Source organism: Channa argus, chromosome 1, assembly GCF_033026475.1.
Source record: "Channa argus isolate prfri chromosome 1, Channa argus male v1.0, whole genome shotgun sequence".
NCBI classification, from domain to species: Eukaryota; Metazoa; Chordata; class Actinopteri; order Anabantiformes; family Channidae; genus Channa; species Channa argus.
This window is the reverse complement of record NC_090197.1, coordinates 48,885,101-48,901,003: the sequence shown is the minus strand read 5'-3', so window position 1 is coordinate 48,901,003 and position 15,903 is coordinate 48,885,101. Positions and strand designations below refer to the sequence as shown.

The window sequence follows — 15,903 nt, the reverse complement described above, 5'->3', positions numbered from 1 at the left end:
AGGAGAGATGACACTGTAGTCAAATAGATTATAATTGTTTCATGTATGTATAAGGTTTTTAAAAGTTATATTATCAGGCCTTGGGCTTTTTTTGAGCCCGTTGCCCTTCGGTCAAGTAGCTGACATCTTACTTGGTTGGTAGCCAAACTTACTTAATACTTCTATTTCAAAAAAGGAAATGAAGGCCATTTAAAAGATAAATCAAATAAACATGGAATCTATAATTTCTACTTTTCAAAATTATTTTTTCAAAATGATTTAAAGTTGGGACAACTATAAAGCTTGTAGAGAGGTTTGTCCAATAATATTAGGGTAAGAATCATGTGCCTCCATCTGTCCTCTGCATCCTCTTCTCTCACACCAACTAACTTCATGTCCTCTCTCACTACATCCATAAATCTCCTCTTTGCGCTTCCTCTAGACCTCCTGCCTGGTAGCTCCAACCTCAGGATCCTTCTACTGACACATTCGCAGTCTCTCCTCTGAACATGTCCAAACCACCTCAATCTGGCCTCCCAGACTTTATGCACTGCTTAGCTGACGTGTTGTATTAACAGTCTTCAATTATGTATCTGAATTTTTGTTGATTGAGAAGGCATTAAATGTATTTCTGGAATAATATAAAATCTGTAGTCTGACTTAACACCCTATAACTAAAAAGCTAATTGATCCAAATATTCAAGGAGCTGATTCACAATTGTGTTTTGCAGCTTAAAACATTGACGAGAGAAAGGGACCTTTGAATGATACATGATAACATACATACAAACAGGATATCACAGATTTTATGAAGGTTGTTTGTGATCTTGTGAAATTTTTAAATGTTTTGGAGCAGTTGACACAGATCCTGTTTTGGAGTGTCTCTGAACAGCAGCCTCTTGTGGCTGAAATGTAAGAATTAATGATACCCCCATAAAACCAAGACCATCAGCAAAAAGATACTAAAAATCTCTGTAGAGCTGAGTGAAACTGCAAAGTTGGTGACATATTTTAATAAATATTGCTATTACATCTGAATAAATGTAATGTGTCCTATGTTTTTTTGTTATCCTAATGTTAAAACTTAGAAGAAGTGCTGTGTAGACAGTCACTAAAATTTAAACTCACACAACATTACAACAGTGTCCTCGTGGATAAAATGAGGCATGAGACACAGTGGTCAGGGACAACAACATTTCTAGTAACGACCATCTGATCAGCAGCAATGGAGTAAGAAGACAGTCATTGAAGACAAATCTCAATACATTTAACAGCAAACTGCAAACATTTTGTAGATTACCAGTAGAATCAGTGGGAGCTAAGAGATGTAGTGCTTCTAGGCTGACGTGCTTTGTATACATGGAAATGCACTCGTGTCAGAGGAGAAACAAAGGAAGGGGAGGACAGCGACTCCGGGTCAAATTTCACTGATCTGTTAGAAGTGGTGAGAAGACACAGGAAACCACAGCTGTCTATTTGCATGTTAACTTTTTTTACTGGTTCAGCCTCCATAATGTGCTTTCTGGAAAACAGAAGTTGAAAGAAACAACTCGAATCATTTCTGTCGGTATTTCCCATCCTCTGTATCTCCTCTTTGAAGTCAGTCTACATGCCATATCTTCCTGAGCTGCAGCCACTCTGTGAGGTGGGAAAATGAGTGACCCCATGGCCCTGAGGGTCCACGGTCACCACCCCATCTACAGGAGACACTTCATTCTGGACTTCATGCAGGCCATGCCCAGATAATTGGATGCTTTTAACTTAAGAACAGGAGAAAAATAATTACTTCAATGAGGTCAATGCTGCACCAAGTGGAATTGGGATATTACAGAATACACAAAAACACATTATCAATCAAAACTATGAACTGGAGATACTTCCCTCTGCAAAACTGTTGGATGGATGGACCAAAGTTTAACTTTGGTCATGTATAAGAAAAAAGGAAACAGACACTATGTTCTCAACAAACTATCTAGTTTACAAGTAACCATCTAGTTACAACTACAAAGTACTTACAAATATGAAAACCTGAAACATCTCCGTTAGCCAGACAAAAACTAACATCAGGCAGCATCAAAGTTTAACTTTGGTCATTTACTTAATGGCATTGTCCCTAATAAATACAAAGATGGTAAAGCCAACACTTATTTTTGTCTATTTAACTTTGGTTAGTTGTGTCTGCAGCCTGGAGGGGTTGGAGCCAAGCCCAGCTGTCATAGGGCAAGAGGTAGGGTACACCCTGGACAGGTTGCCAGCGTATGACTCAGGGAAAACAAATACAGACATGCATTCACACCGACCGGCAATTATAAGTCACCAGTTAACCTAACATGCGTGTCTTTGGAGTGTGGGAGGAAACCAGAGTCCCGGGAGAAACCTCATTCACAGAAAGGTGACACATGGTCTAGAACATTTGCCCTTCTAGCTGTGAGGCTGCAGCGCTAACCACTCCTCCACTGTGCCACCTGTGTGACTTTGTGTTTGTTGAAAATAAGCTGAGCCTGTCCTTAACTGTTCTTATCCACAAATGAAAGGCTCTACAAGGGTTTAACTTTTGTACAAGGCAGCTGACTGATGACATGGCAGAGGCACTAGAGATTAAATAGAACATGGCCACAGTCACCAGACTATTTGCTGGTGTGGAGCACACTGCAGACATACAAAATTAGGAGTCAATTCCACTATTGGATGCATGAAAATCTGTAACAGCAGAGCGGAGTGGAGGAGAAATAGTATAAGGCTGATGAGGAGTCACTGCTGCAATAAAATGTGAGGACACCGGAAATGACCACATCCACAGGAACATTCTGTTCATGCTGTAGGTGAGTTTATGGCATTGTCTATTAACTCAAATCTCACATTTCCATTTTTGAAATTTCTGTTGCTTTCCTCATTTTCTGTGAGTCTTTAGCTCTTGAAAATAAGGAAGAAATTTTCAGAAGACACTTTGGGAGAAATCAAGTGAAAACTTTTTTAAAATGTAAATAAATACATGTAAAAGAGGTTATAAAAGGTTACAAATTAATTCTTTAATATGATTAATGTTCAGATACAGTCTTAAAACATTTAAAAGTAACACTTATTCGTCATAAGAGGTTGAGTTTATTTCTGCCCAGTTTCGATGTTTAAGCATCACAAATAATTTTCTATCAACTCCTACTGTGCTGACAATTCAATTCAACTTTATTTATATAGCGCCAATTCACAACAAAGTCATCTCAGGGCACTTTACAGAATAAAGTCAAGATTATAAAGATGTAACACTTGATTAAAACTTGTGGCATTTGAATCAAACAATCTGCAGTGCTAAATTATCATTTAGGGTTAAGGGAGCAAAATATGTTAAAAGCCTTTAATGCAATTATGTGAGTTAATGAGCTGCAGTAGAAGGTAAAATGGGGATACACACGTGACACCACCGGGGGGAGGTATTTGGCATGTTACCCAGCACATCAAAAATACTGGCAAATTTCAAACAGTTATGATGGTAAAATAACATGGATTCACATTATCATTCTCTCTCTGAGGTTTATGTCAAAGTATTTCTTTATACAACAAACTGATAAAAATGTTTGGAAACAGCAGTAAACACATTGAGAAATACATACATGGCAGACTCCAAGTTATGCAGTATATTGAAAGCACATTTTGTTAAATTGTCTACAAATCCTAATAAAAAGAATGAAAAAATGCATTTGGAGGAATTTAGTTATGTTCTGTAATATGGAAAAGTTTTAATTTAATCATAAAATTGAATGAAGTGCACATTGCCACAAGTGTAAACTTAGCCATATTAAACATTTTGTCATCTACAGAACAAGACAGTAATTTAGATCAAAATGTGACAATGTTGTACAACAATCTTTATGAAATTTGAAACTATTAAAATGTATTTACTACAGTAATAAGAGAATTAATAAAAATAACATAGGTCTGAGTGAGCACCACACCAAAACTAGTCATAACATTGACTGAACAGATGTTCATCACCACATCAGGATTAGAAAGATTAGAGAAATTAACTGACCTCCCCTCGAACAGATAAACCAATTAACCTTATAAATTTTCAACTTGCATTTTCCAGTCAGAAATAGAGAGATGGTTTAATATTGGGAAGTCAAAGTGAAATTTAATGGTATTTATGTACATGTAAAACTCAAACTAGAACCAGAAGAAGCAAGTTCAATGTGACTGAAGGCATCTAAGTTTTATTAGACACTGAATAAAAAACACTGAGCTATGTGGAGTGTAAAACCAAATTACTATTCTTATTACCAGTATGTCCCTACAGTACACAATATAAGCGTGAAAATCATAAACCCAAGAGTTGTACTTTTGATTAGTGTGGATCATCAAGGTCCTGTGTGAAGTGTTCCCCTGTGTACAGGCCATAGTGCAGGGTATCTTTCTGGGCTGCAGCCCAGGCCATTTGCAGGCTGTTGAAGCGAGCAGCCCAGTGCCCCTGGGGGTCCACTGTCACCACCCCACCCAATGAACCCACTCGGGATTTCATGTGCGCCAGGCCCAAATCGCTGGCTGCCTCCACTGAGTGACCTGAGAACAGAAGAGAGAATGAATACGCTTGGAAATCAGGAGTAAATGTTGATGCTCGAACAGACTCAGTCAGCAACAAATTTCACGGACACTCAGGCAACAGACTTGAATACTTTGTGAAACCCATTCAGGAGTCTTGGGACTTCTGGTCCACCAGTAACTACTTGACTACTTGTCTGTTTTCTAAAAAAAGAAATAACTTGTTTTCAGTGTGAGGAGGTGAAAAATTTATAAAAAAAAAAAAAAAAAAAAAAAAAGAGTGTAGGTGGCTTGCGTGAGTGTTCACCTTGCTCCATGTGAAACAGGATGAGTCTTGCCAGGGTAACTTTCATGATGGCTTCTCCATGACCTGTTGTTGACACTGCTCCTATGTTGTTATCAGCATAACCTCCAGACCCTAACACCCACAAGAGAAAATCTAATTAGAACCTATTGCTACAATTCAGAGTAATGTGGTAAAAATAACACATTGTGATAGTGGTTTAATCAATACATTGGCCACTTGGTGGAAGCAGAAACAAGCTGTTGGCATTCAAGTCACTCTAAGCCATGTTTCTGGTCACTTCACGAATCAATTATTTTAGCCATGGTCTCCACGAACTCAACTTTCACATTAGAACTAGTCTTTTTATCCATTATTTATATTGAGGCCATCTCGAAATTGTGCAGGGGCAGAGTGCAGCAGAGTTTGTCAAGTTATGTTGTTAGAGGAAAATGTTTGCTTTTGTTGCATGTCTTAATTGCTTTGTTAGTGTAAGAACATTTTGCACAGAAAGTGTGTTATTTCGGGCAGTGAGCCTCTTTTTTCACCTGTGTGTGAACTGTTGAGACGTCAAAGTGGCCAACTGTCTAAGCAAATGAGAAAAACTCACTTCTTGGAAGGTTTTTTTTTTTTAAATCCGTTTTGTGAGTTTGTCTTTGCTGACTTTTTACCCAAAGGCTTTTGTTGGTCATTTCACATGTCTGTTTCACAGAGATAGAGGCTGTAATCTGGTTACTGACTCATGACTATATAGTCACTCATTTACTGATAGTGACAGATTACATCGGACTGACACAGCCAAAATCCTCTTGCTGTTGTTTACTAAACCTGAGCTGAAACAATCCTGCAATGATTAAGCCCCTGTCACACCAATGCATCCTTTCCAAATTACATATGGGGTTCTGGCATATTCCTCAGTGACATGAGGTTATAAGTGTAACAGTCAGTGCTGTTGCTCAGGCATAATAAACATGAATTGGTCAATATTACACTTGTAATACATAATAACACAAAAGAAAGGTGCATTCAAATTTGTAGTTAGACAATACAGTCTGCAGTCATGGTCAGTTATTAACTAAACCTGCTTCTTTACTGACTGACAACAAACGTCAAAGATCTGCTGGTCAAAGGTCAACAGACTGGTGAAGACAGGGAACAATGAGTACGTGGTAAAAAGAAGGGTTCAAATGGCACTTTCACACTATAAAAGTTTAATTCATATGTGTAAAGACTGACCGATGCAGGGTGTGTCACCGACCCGTCCCTCCATCTTATTCAGAATTCCACCAGTGGAAGTTGCACAGGCTATATTGCCCTCAGTGTCCACTGCCACAGCTCCAACTGTCCCCATCTTCCCCCTACACAGAACAACACATCAGTATGTCAAACACCTGTTATACACATTATACACTAAAAGGTAATAACGTATACTGTAATGTCTCACATTTGGCATTCCACAGGGTTAGCTCCAGGGGCCAGGTTCTCCTTCCAGCGCATACGGGAGTAGTCAGTGATGAGGGACTCTAGGGGCACCTCAGGGATGCCCATGGCCCGGGCAAACTGACTGGCACCCTCCGCTGTCAGGCACGAATGGCTGGTCTAAACAAAAAAAAAAACAAAAAAGAAGAAAAAGAAAAAAAGGAAGTTCAGATCTATAAAATCATCTATGAATAAAAGCCATCTGTAATGTTTAAAATACATTTACATTACATTTCAAACATTATGTAACTTTTGTACCTCTTTACAATCCCAGTTCAAGAAAAGTTGCGTAAAATGTAAATAAAAACAGAATGCAATGATTTGAAAATGTCATCAACCCATATTTTATTCATTATAAACATAAACAAAGTATCCGATGTTTAAACAGAGATTTTACTATTTCGTGGAAAATATTAGCTTATTTTAAAGTTGATGGCAGCAACACGTATTAAAACTGAAATCTTCCACCTTCGTTCTCTTTTAATCATTGTCTAGCGATGTTTTAACTGTTATAAACCAGTCCCTGTAAATTAGTGTTCTCCCTACACCTTTTAAGACTGAACTTGTCAGACCTGTTTTGAAAATGTATACATTTTCAATAATCTGTGCAGCACTTTGAATTGCATTAATCTGTACAAAAGGTGACGTATAACTGTACTGTAAGAGACATTTAGTGACTTGAAAATGTTTCGCCCACTAACTGGAGCTTCCATGATCACAAAATGTTTATACTTTGATCCCATGGGGAAAATGTTGTTTATTTCTGCTACAATAAATATGGTACTAGGTTCAATGTCTTGTCCAAAAAAGAGCACGAATACATTTTAAAGTCACTGTACCACTTAAGTTTGTTAACAGTCTTAGCAGGTTGAAAGGCAAACACAAGTCATTGTCCTCTGATAATGATGGGCACTGTAGATCTATGTTTCCTGCAGCTATGCAGAGAAATTAATATTTAAAATGTTTGGTTTGAAGGGCGTTATGCTTGCAGAATTTAAGAGCTTGTAAACATGTGCACAATACTTTTGGGTGCATGTATAGACATGTGTTGTTCTGTACTGCTGTACCTGGTCCATAACCAGTCTTGCTAGCTGAGTAGGGTTGGCTATGTTGCGTACAGCAGACACAGCACCACTACCCAGTGTTTTCCCGTCCATCACAAGGGCGTCCATCTCTATCTCCCCCTTGACATTGAGCACTGATCCACAGCCTAAAATATAGTTTGAAAAAAATATCTGTAAGAATCTAATAAGTGGGGACAAATAATTTAATCCCTGCTGCACCCCCAACAATACCGTATGTGTTAATGATTCACATGTGATGTTTATCACCTGCATTGAAGACGGGGTTATTCTCCAGTTGGGTCACAGTCTCCACCACTGCATCCATGCTGCTGCCCCCTCCCTTGAGGATGTTGTACCCTGCTCGGGTTGCTGAGCACACACCGGCAGTGGACAGCTCTGCGCGCGTCCTCGGGACATGACCCGCCCCTCCATGGACCACTACCACTGGCAACATGTCAACCACCTCACAAAGTCACTAGGTTGGATACGAAGTAAGAATGCAGTCAGACCAAAATCCTCCCGGTTTCCTAAATGTGAGATCAGCACCAACCTTTATACTAACAATGGGTTATCAGCCCATTTCACATTTACATGGATGTGGAAAGTGATTTTTCGGCAGACTGCTGCATAACACTAGTTTTAAATTGTGCAATGTTAACTTCCCTTTTTTATTTATTTTTATTTTTTTGTCCTTTCGGCTTATCCCATGAGTTCAGGGCTGCCACAGCGGATCATTGTCCACATGTTGATTTGGCACAGTTTTTAACGCCGGATGCCCTTCCTGACGCAACCCTCCCCAATATCTACCGGGCTTGGACCGGCACTGCACAGCTGGGGAGGGGAATGGGCTGTTAGGGGTTCAGTGTCTTGCCCAGAGACACTTCGACATATAGCCAGGGCCGGGGATCGAACCACTGATGGTTCCGTGGACGACTGCCTTTACTTACTGAGCCACGCAATGTTTACTTCCCATACTTTTTCAAAATAAATGTGTTTAAACAAAGCATGTCCCATCTTTTACAGCACAAATGGTCTGTAAATATATAAAACTATTGTCGTCTGATCGATGCTTGTTTTGCTGTTCTGGTGATTTGAAAAAAATCTGACATGATTAAAAGATCAAAAGGTCATTTGGGGTCTAAAACCAAACTAAACATGAAGAAGCGGCATCACAGAACTTTACAAATACCTTTTTCCTCTCTCTCTGTAGTGTCATACTGCAGTAACATAAAGAGTAAAAAACAATTCTTAAGAACACAGATAAAATGTAAAGTCAAGTTGTTTTTTTTAAGTTTATGAATTTAAATTGATTAGACAAAAAAAAAAGTGTTCATCCTTCTTCCCTTTTTTTCTATATAGTGTATTGACTGCTGTTTCTAATAAAAGTTTAATCAGCATTTACATTGCTAGATTTTATTTTCTTAGTTTACGTATGTTCAATTTATCTTCTGTCTTTAAATAAACAGGCTGCACATTTTCATACAATGAACTTTACGCACAACCTTATCAGAGCTTAATGTTTGATAGTGACCTACAGAGACAGATTTTATGTAGTGGTGTTTGTCCGATGGTCAATAACATTGAAAATAGTTGTAAATCTAGTTCAAGCTACAACTTAAATCAAATAACACATGATTTCCCAACAGGAAATTGTGGCCAGTAGAAACGGTACGTGGTTAGTAACTGACCACTAGACACAGTTGCCGGTAAAGTTCATGTCAAGCCCTGCAAATGACGCAGACCGAAGCTAACTACATATAAAGCACAACAACATAACTGTTCGTTTATTAAAAAGTTTGTGCACGAGCTACTTACCCTGAAGAACGTTAGGCTTTTCTGGCAGATATCACATGTGGAGCACGTACGCCGACATATGCGCACCGCTGCAGAAATGACAACAATCACGGTAGCCGGTAGTTTCTACAGGCTGAATTATACTTCCCCGTCAATACACGTAATCGTCGCGCTGCAACGTACGTCTGCGTCGCCGCCATGTTGGGGAGGTCAGGTGAACTCGGGAGCTCCGGCTATTTGAATAAAACATACTGTTAAATTTACATTTGTCATCGATTTAATCAATCGTTTTTTATATTGAATGGAGGTGTGTGTGTGTGTGTGTGTGTCAACGTAAGAATGCAAGAAGGGAACTAATTGTTTTACTGGTGGAATTGGTTATTGATTTCAAAGGTAAATCAATAACCAGTTTCCCTTTTTATTTCCATGTGGTGCTGCGTCACCTACACGGCGGCGAGTTGCGACCCCCGACGAGTGATTGCAACGACCAACAACGCCAACATTTCTGCCATCGATACTGCACATCAAATGACAACCACTGTGGAAATGTTTGTACTGGTAGATGTCCACGTGTGTACAACGAGCATGTATTGATGTCCGTGAAATTCGGGACCATACTGACCGTTAATATGCGAGACTTTCGGCATCACCACGGAATCGAGCGCTCGCTGGTTGGTCATGTGACACGACGTCACTACTCCCTAGTATTAGAAACTAACGTCTAGTGTGTTTGGGTCTCATCAAAATGACACCGGAGAGTCGTGAAGCTGAGAAGAAGCAGCAGCACTTCCGGGAAGTGACCATTCAAAACTTTGAAATAAAACACAACTGTCGCTAATTTTTCTAAAACCTTTACTACTCTCTGTACACACATACCCACACACACACAAACACACACATACACTCTATATATTTATTTATCTATCTATCTATCCATCTATCTATCTATTTTTTGATAATTTGTGGGTTGATTATTTTGTCTCAGCGAGACAAAGACATCTTCATCACAGTAACTGTATTAGTGTGTATAAAAACAATTTCATATGGGAAATTGTCTGCACTTATATAGTACTTTTCTTTATGTGGTCAGTACCCAAAGTGCTGTACAGTGCTTCTCATTCAGCCATTCACACACTCACCCGCCGGTGGCCCGACCCACTGGGAGCAACTAACTTGGGGTTTAATGTCTTGCTCAATGACACTTTTAAATTTCACAGGAGAATGGAAATCATTCCACAGACTCTGCGATTTGTAGACAACTGGTCTCCCTCCTGAGCCAGATGAATACTGTATCGTAAGCAGAAGTTGTATATGTCAGCTACAATACCCATGGGTAGTAAAGTACAAGTCCATATCCTATGAAAGACTTCACTAATGATTGTATGCAGAAAATATCACAATAATTAAATATTTTTATCTAGATTTTTAGCAAGTTAACTTGCTGTCATAAGAGAGCTTGATGTGTAAACTATTTGGCTTTCACCCTTAAACACTGCATCCCTAAATAGAAACCTCCTTAAAGCTGAGTCAGAGCTATTGAACAAGTTATGCACCCAGTATGCACTGTTGCATGCCTGCAGTAATGTTCAGGAAGTTGTTTGATGGGTTTGGATTTGCTTTCGCCGGATAGATTTCAGCAGCATGTGAGCTGACCGTGGTGCTGAAATACAAATTCAAATTTAGGAGCTAATGATGTTTTTCTATTAACTTCCAATGCTTATGTTTATGCTGCCTGACCTTGACTGAATTAGTTTAGTGTTGACTTTGGTGACCAGTAGGCTTTTGTTGGTCTTGCAAAAACATAGCATTTTATTGGGCAACAAGAGAATGTTTTAATGCAGCACTGTTTGTGTGATCAATGTGACTTATTCCTCTATATCTGAATAGTAATATTGAAACACTGCCTTATCTTACAATATTATACAGTACACTGACATGCTGCGGAACATGCGGTTTGTGTGTGGGGGTGTGAGACAGAGATTGAAGCTTGGAAGGATGAATAAGGAGGAAGGGCAGAAGGAAGTAATGGAAGGAGAGATAGAAATGAAGGGAGGGAGGGTGGTGGGAACTAGAAAAAAAAAAGGGGGAATGCACGTCATTCTTACACGCAATGCAATCATTGCGTGTAAGAATGAGAGGGGAGGAGGAGGAAAAGGCGAACACTCTTACAGTGAAGGGTTTTCATATAACAGAAGATGGTTCTTTCGACTTGAATTACCAACAGTTTCATTTTGGCATCATTTTCAATAAAAAGGCAAATTTCATTTCTTATTCAATCGTTATCTTTTTTTACTGCATTTTGCAGTATATTTGTTCTCATTGACACACTGAACTAATGGTTGGTGTACATGACAACAAACAGGCAGTTTAAAAACAGGAGCCCATTGTTCTCCTTTCTATTTTTCAGTTTAATTTATTGTATTGTAATATATTTAGTTATTTCATTTGACAATCTCTATAATTTAAATGGATTTTAAAAGAAACACACACACACACACACACACACACACACACCTATCTCCATCTCTATATATTGTGACTCTGCCATTCAATTTAGGAGCTCTGCATTAGGACATTGCAAGAAAGGCTGAAAATGCTATAGACTTTCAAAATAAAGGCACACGTTAGAAAAATAATGTTTTGAAATATCAGATTTCCAAAATAAAAGTATAAGTAAAGTAAATTTGTTTGTCAACTTTTTACATCTTTCTTCTTTTACGTCAACTTCTTTTTAATAGGAGGTCATGTTTCATGTTATTTTAACTGTCTTCTTTTTCTTTTATTTCTACTTCTTTCTTCAAATCTTTATCTTCAATGCTTAGCAACCTCTAAGCATTTGGCGTCTTTTTTTGGCAGGGTATCATTTCTCCAATGTAATTTCCTCCGAAACCCCCTTTTCTAGTTAGAGTATGGACCTCTAAAACCCTCAACGCACCCCGGAGGAACCCTCTTTTCCCTGTGTGTGGTATAGACTTGCGTGTGCACGCATGTTAACGGTGAGTGGAGCCCCCATTCTCAAATAAGAGCTGCGCGCTCCCGAATCGAGAGAAGTGAGCGCGCTTGAGGGGCTGCGGTCCCATTGACGGTTCCGTCTCCCTGGCAGCAGCATCAGCATCAGCAACAGCGGCGGTGCTGGAAAACAAGAACTCGCCGCCTCGCCCCGCAGACAACACAGACTAGCCGGACCGATCGGAGAACTGAGCCGCCTTCAGCCCCCTCCTCCCTCTCTGACTGGCCTGAAGGGAGGAAGCGAGATTCCACTCCCGTGTGCCATCTTCCCGACCGACCGGCGGAGATATGGGCTCCCCGTAAAACGGAGGTGGTGGAGGGGAGAGGCGGGCGTGCGGGCGGTGGGAGGGGGGTGGGGGGAGAAGACAGTGGAGCTGCAAGAAGGAGAAGGAGAGGCTGAAAACTGCAACCGGGAACCGAAGCGCTTCCACCTCCATCACCGCTACTACTACCACAGCTAGCAGCGACACTGCTGCCGCCGCCGCCGCCCTGGGTGCCCGCCGCCACTGCCATGGGAACTCCGCATCAGTCGCTCCAACCGCAGCTTTGTCCGTGGGCCATGTCGTGATCCGTGGGCTCCGCCAGCGGGTTTTCTATCCGTGATCCCGACCGAGGCGAGGAGGAGGAAGAGGAGGAGAAAGGAGGGAAGGTGGTGGCGGTTGTAGTAGGGAAGATGTTCGCCTCGGTGGGCCCTCGGGGCGGCCCGCGCCCACCGGTCGCCCCGGCCATCCCGGAGCCGGACCTGAGCCATTTGACGGAGGAGGAGAGGAAGATCATCATGGCTGTGCTGGCTCGGCAACGGGAGGAGGAGGCGAAGGAGGAGGCCATGTTAAAGTAAGAAAAAGAGAAGAGTAAGATTGTATATGTGTGTGTGAGTGAGTAAGAGAGAGAGGGGTGGGGGGGTTAACTGGGCCTGGGCTGATAAAGAAGTGCATCCACCTCGGTTGTCCCTTGAAATCTGTCAGCATTAGAACTGCTGCTCCACTCCACTCTGTCTGACCATGTGTGCGTGTCCGTGCGTGTGTTTGTACACCCTGCAGGTCCCTCCACCCAGAACTCACTCACTTGCAGGCCCGTATATGCTACAGCTCTGTGCAAGTGTAGACCAGCTTAGACCAGGTTCACTTTCAGTTTGCAGATTCTCACTACTCTTAGGAGACACTGAGTGAGTGAATGGTGGGTCAGGTGGAACTTGCTCAGGACACATTATTTCATCTGCACTTTTCTCCCAAGCGGAATCACAGCGATTCACACCACACGTCAGCACTGAACTCTGTTGAGTATTTGGACTTTTCCTGAAATGTTTTATACATAGGTGCAGCAGGAAGCTGCAGAATTCTCGCGGAGGCCTTGCATTAAGAATAGTAATAAAACCCTCCCTGTTGGCTTTTATCTATGCAGCATCCATCTCAACAGCTGCTGTTCTCAGCTCTGGGGTGCGGTTGAGCCTTCCCCAGCCTTATGCACCGTATGTAGGCCAGTGCTCTTGCAACAGACATCATGCAGTCTGTTAGAGAACCAGTAGGCCTATACCAGAGGAGGGAAAAGTGCCTGTGCCGTGTCATTCAGAATCAAAAGTGACTTCTGTTCACTGTGTGCATCCATCTCCTCCTTGTCTATATCGTCACCATACATGTATGATTAAAAAGTCTCCTCCCGATTAAATTGTCAGTGCCATCAGTGCAAAATTAAACCCACATCCACCCTCCACCCCCTTATGCACCAGGACCAGAAACTACATCAAGTTGAAACACTGCCTTTTCCACATTTTCTGCCTGGTCTGCATGCAGCTGCATGCATAGATGAGCATGATAGAAAGAGCGGCCCACCTAAGGGAGACACTCTTCGAGCTTTACGTCCCTGTTCTATTTTAAGCTCACTGTGTGGACTGATAGCCCAGCACTGGAACGCAAGATCGATTCATTGCATCTAAAGAAGGAAATGTCCAATATATAGCCCGGTTATAGTGGCTATGCATCATTTTCAGCAACGTATTAGAAGCACTGTAGCGGCTGCAAATACAAACAGGTTGTTGGCACATACGTGTCTTAACCTATATTGACTTCAGCAGCATTTCCTCGCTCACCACTGTTTGGAGGGAGAATGCCATAGCAAAGGCAGTGTGTGTTTCTTTAAGATCGGGTCTGCACCGAAAAGCTGCACTGGTTGACTAATACATGCATGGTGAGTGTACTAGCAGTAGGGTAGTGTGGGTTGTAATGCAGAGAGGCAGAGAGTACACTCCTCTTATAAGCGGTTTACCATCATCTATTAAAGAAAATCAGATCACCGTACATGTTTGGAAATCTCCTGTGATATAACCTCCACTCCTGTCATCATTAAGAACATATATTATTATAAATCCAAAGCAATTCAATGTAACCATGACTATTCGCCACTAACGCGTGTTACAGTTGCAACAAACACTCACGCGTACGTGCATTGTACGGCTAAAATCAGGCACACGCTGACAAACTTATTGTCACTTTAGTGAGTAGGTGACTGTGGCCCTTTCTGCCCTGACCTGATGAAACCAGAAACTCGGTGGAAGTCATTTCTCACCCCGCATTGCAATCAGTTCACGAAAAGCACAGTGAAGAGCTAAATGCACCCTCTGCAAGAAACTGAATGATCCATATGCTCACATGTATCACTCATTTTCATTTCACAGATAGCTAGCATATGCCACTGCCATCACCTTGAAGATACAGTAAGAAACACACAGAAAAGTATCTTCTGCACCAGTTTGCAAGGTGTGTTATACAACAACTCGCCATTGTGTGAATTATAGAATTGTACGATACTTTGAAATGTTGTCTGTGCTGATCAGATGTATTGATTCATGTGGATTCAATAAGTATTATCTAAAAAAGTATGTTCTCCACTGGGTAGCAGGCAAATATTAATGTAAAGTAACATGAGGCTAGAGAATACTAAACATGCAACACTGTAGTCATCTGTTGGCTTCCACTAATTTTAAATCAATCGCCTGGCTGAGGTTTCATCATTACGAGTGCAAATGATGTCATCTGGAGGAGATGGCATAATCTGAACTGAAGGTTCGTCCAAGTGTTGCCATCTGGAGGTGTTTTTCAGCTAGAAGTAGAGAGAAATTTCCATACAGGGAAGTCAGAGGGAAGATTAAGAGCATGTACTTCCCAAACTAAAACCAAAAGAAGCAATTTCAGTATCAGTGAACACGTCCTTTAATAGAAAATAACAGGCGTCTGAAATGTCAAGAGAACACACCCGGAAAGTAGTTAAGCAACTGACACTTGCAAACACATTGGTGGAGTTCAGATAATAAACCCGTGAAACAATAGCAGCTTAAGAAGCTCTTTTTGCAAGTTGCAGTGTCAGACATCAGAATTATGTCAAAAATGCCTCAATCACTTCGGGATTTCTCTATCACCATTCAAATCCCAATGACAGGGGTACCCACCGTATTGATAACATGACAGGTCCTGTCATTTTATCGCATCGCGCTGTCATTGTTTAAGCGGAGATACTGAGAGCTTTCACATTGTGGCCACTTTAGTTTGTAATTCAAACCTTTGCTCTTGAAACCGTGGTCTCTTACAGTTCATTAGGAGTTCGAACAAAGGATATGATGATGAGGACACAAATCTTAACATTTGAAAGCTGGAAGTGACTGATATAAAATCCTAGCATTACAAAATAAACCACAGTTTGGACTAATGGATCTGGTATTTACATTTATACACACAGGAGAAAAGTTCAGGGAAGTCTTTGTGCACTTTG

The 15,903-nt window shown here is 41.0% G+C and overlaps 2 protein-coding genes across 38 annotated transcripts in view; one reads left to right on the top strand and one right to left on the bottom strand.

Moving 5' to 3' along the window:
• Nucleotides 1-3,141: 3,141 nt before the first annotated feature.
• Nucleotides 3,142-11,445, bottom strand: asrgl1 (asparaginase and isoaspartyl peptidase 1). 4 transcript variants are annotated; one of them, XM_067528846.1, is made up of 9 exons: nucleotides 9,755-11,444; nucleotides 9,154-9,365; nucleotides 8,528-8,555; nucleotides 7,606-7,813; nucleotides 7,342-7,484; nucleotides 6,240-6,394; nucleotides 6,032-6,153; nucleotides 4,820-4,930; nucleotides 3,142-4,533 (listed from the first exon to the last, which is right to left on the bottom strand). In XM_067528846.1, the coding sequence occupies exons 4-9, from the start codon at nucleotides 7,790-7,792 to the stop codon at nucleotides 4,319-4,321; spliced, it is 933 nt and encodes a 310-aa protein (XP_067384947.1). In that variant the 5' UTR covers nucleotides 7,793-7,813; nucleotides 8,528-8,555; nucleotides 9,154-9,365; nucleotides 9,755-11,444; the 3' UTR covers nucleotides 3,142-4,318. The 4 variants fall into 4 exon arrangements, with proteins under 4 accessions (XP_067384947.1, XP_067384957.1, XP_067384937.1 ...); XM_067528856.1 differs by lacking the exon at nucleotides 8,528-8,555 and having other exon boundaries at nucleotides 7,606-7,865; nucleotides 9,755-11,445; XM_067528836.1 differs by lacking the exon at nucleotides 8,528-8,555 and having other exon boundaries at nucleotides 9,755-9,917.
• A 254-nt stretch (nucleotides 11,446-11,699) lies between these two features.
• The window catches only part of LOC137140323 (regulating synaptic membrane exocytosis protein 1-like), an 86,268-nt gene continuing 82,064 nt past the window's right edge, over nucleotides 11,700-15,903 (top strand). For 10 of the 34 annotated variants that reach the window (XM_067528663.1, XM_067528657.1, XM_067528659.1 and 7 more), the window contains exon 1: nucleotides 11,712-12,975. In XM_067528663.1, the coding sequence (XP_067384764.1) occupies nucleotides 12,815-12,975 (161 nt within the window). In that variant the 5' untranslated portion in view covers nucleotides 11,712-12,814. Of the gene's footprint in view, nucleotides 12,976-15,903 lie in introns of all 34 variants that reach the window. The other 24 variants (XM_067528656.1, XM_067528668.1, XM_067528671.1 and 21 more) reach the window with 7 other exon arrangements.

Coding starts and splice junctions, on each gene's coding strand:
- asrgl1 (XM_067528856.1), bottom strand. CDS start 7,792: ATGTTGCCAGTGGTAGTGGTCCATGGAGGGGCGGGTCATGTCCCGAGG. Junction 6,395..7,341: donor CAAGACTGGTTATGGACCAG/GTACAGCAGTAC, acceptor TTTTTTGTTTAG/ACCAGCCATTCGTGCCTGAC. Junction 6,154..6,239: donor AACCCTGTGGAATGCCAAAT/GTGAGACATTAC, acceptor TGTTCTGTGTAG/GGGGAAGATGGGGACAGTTG.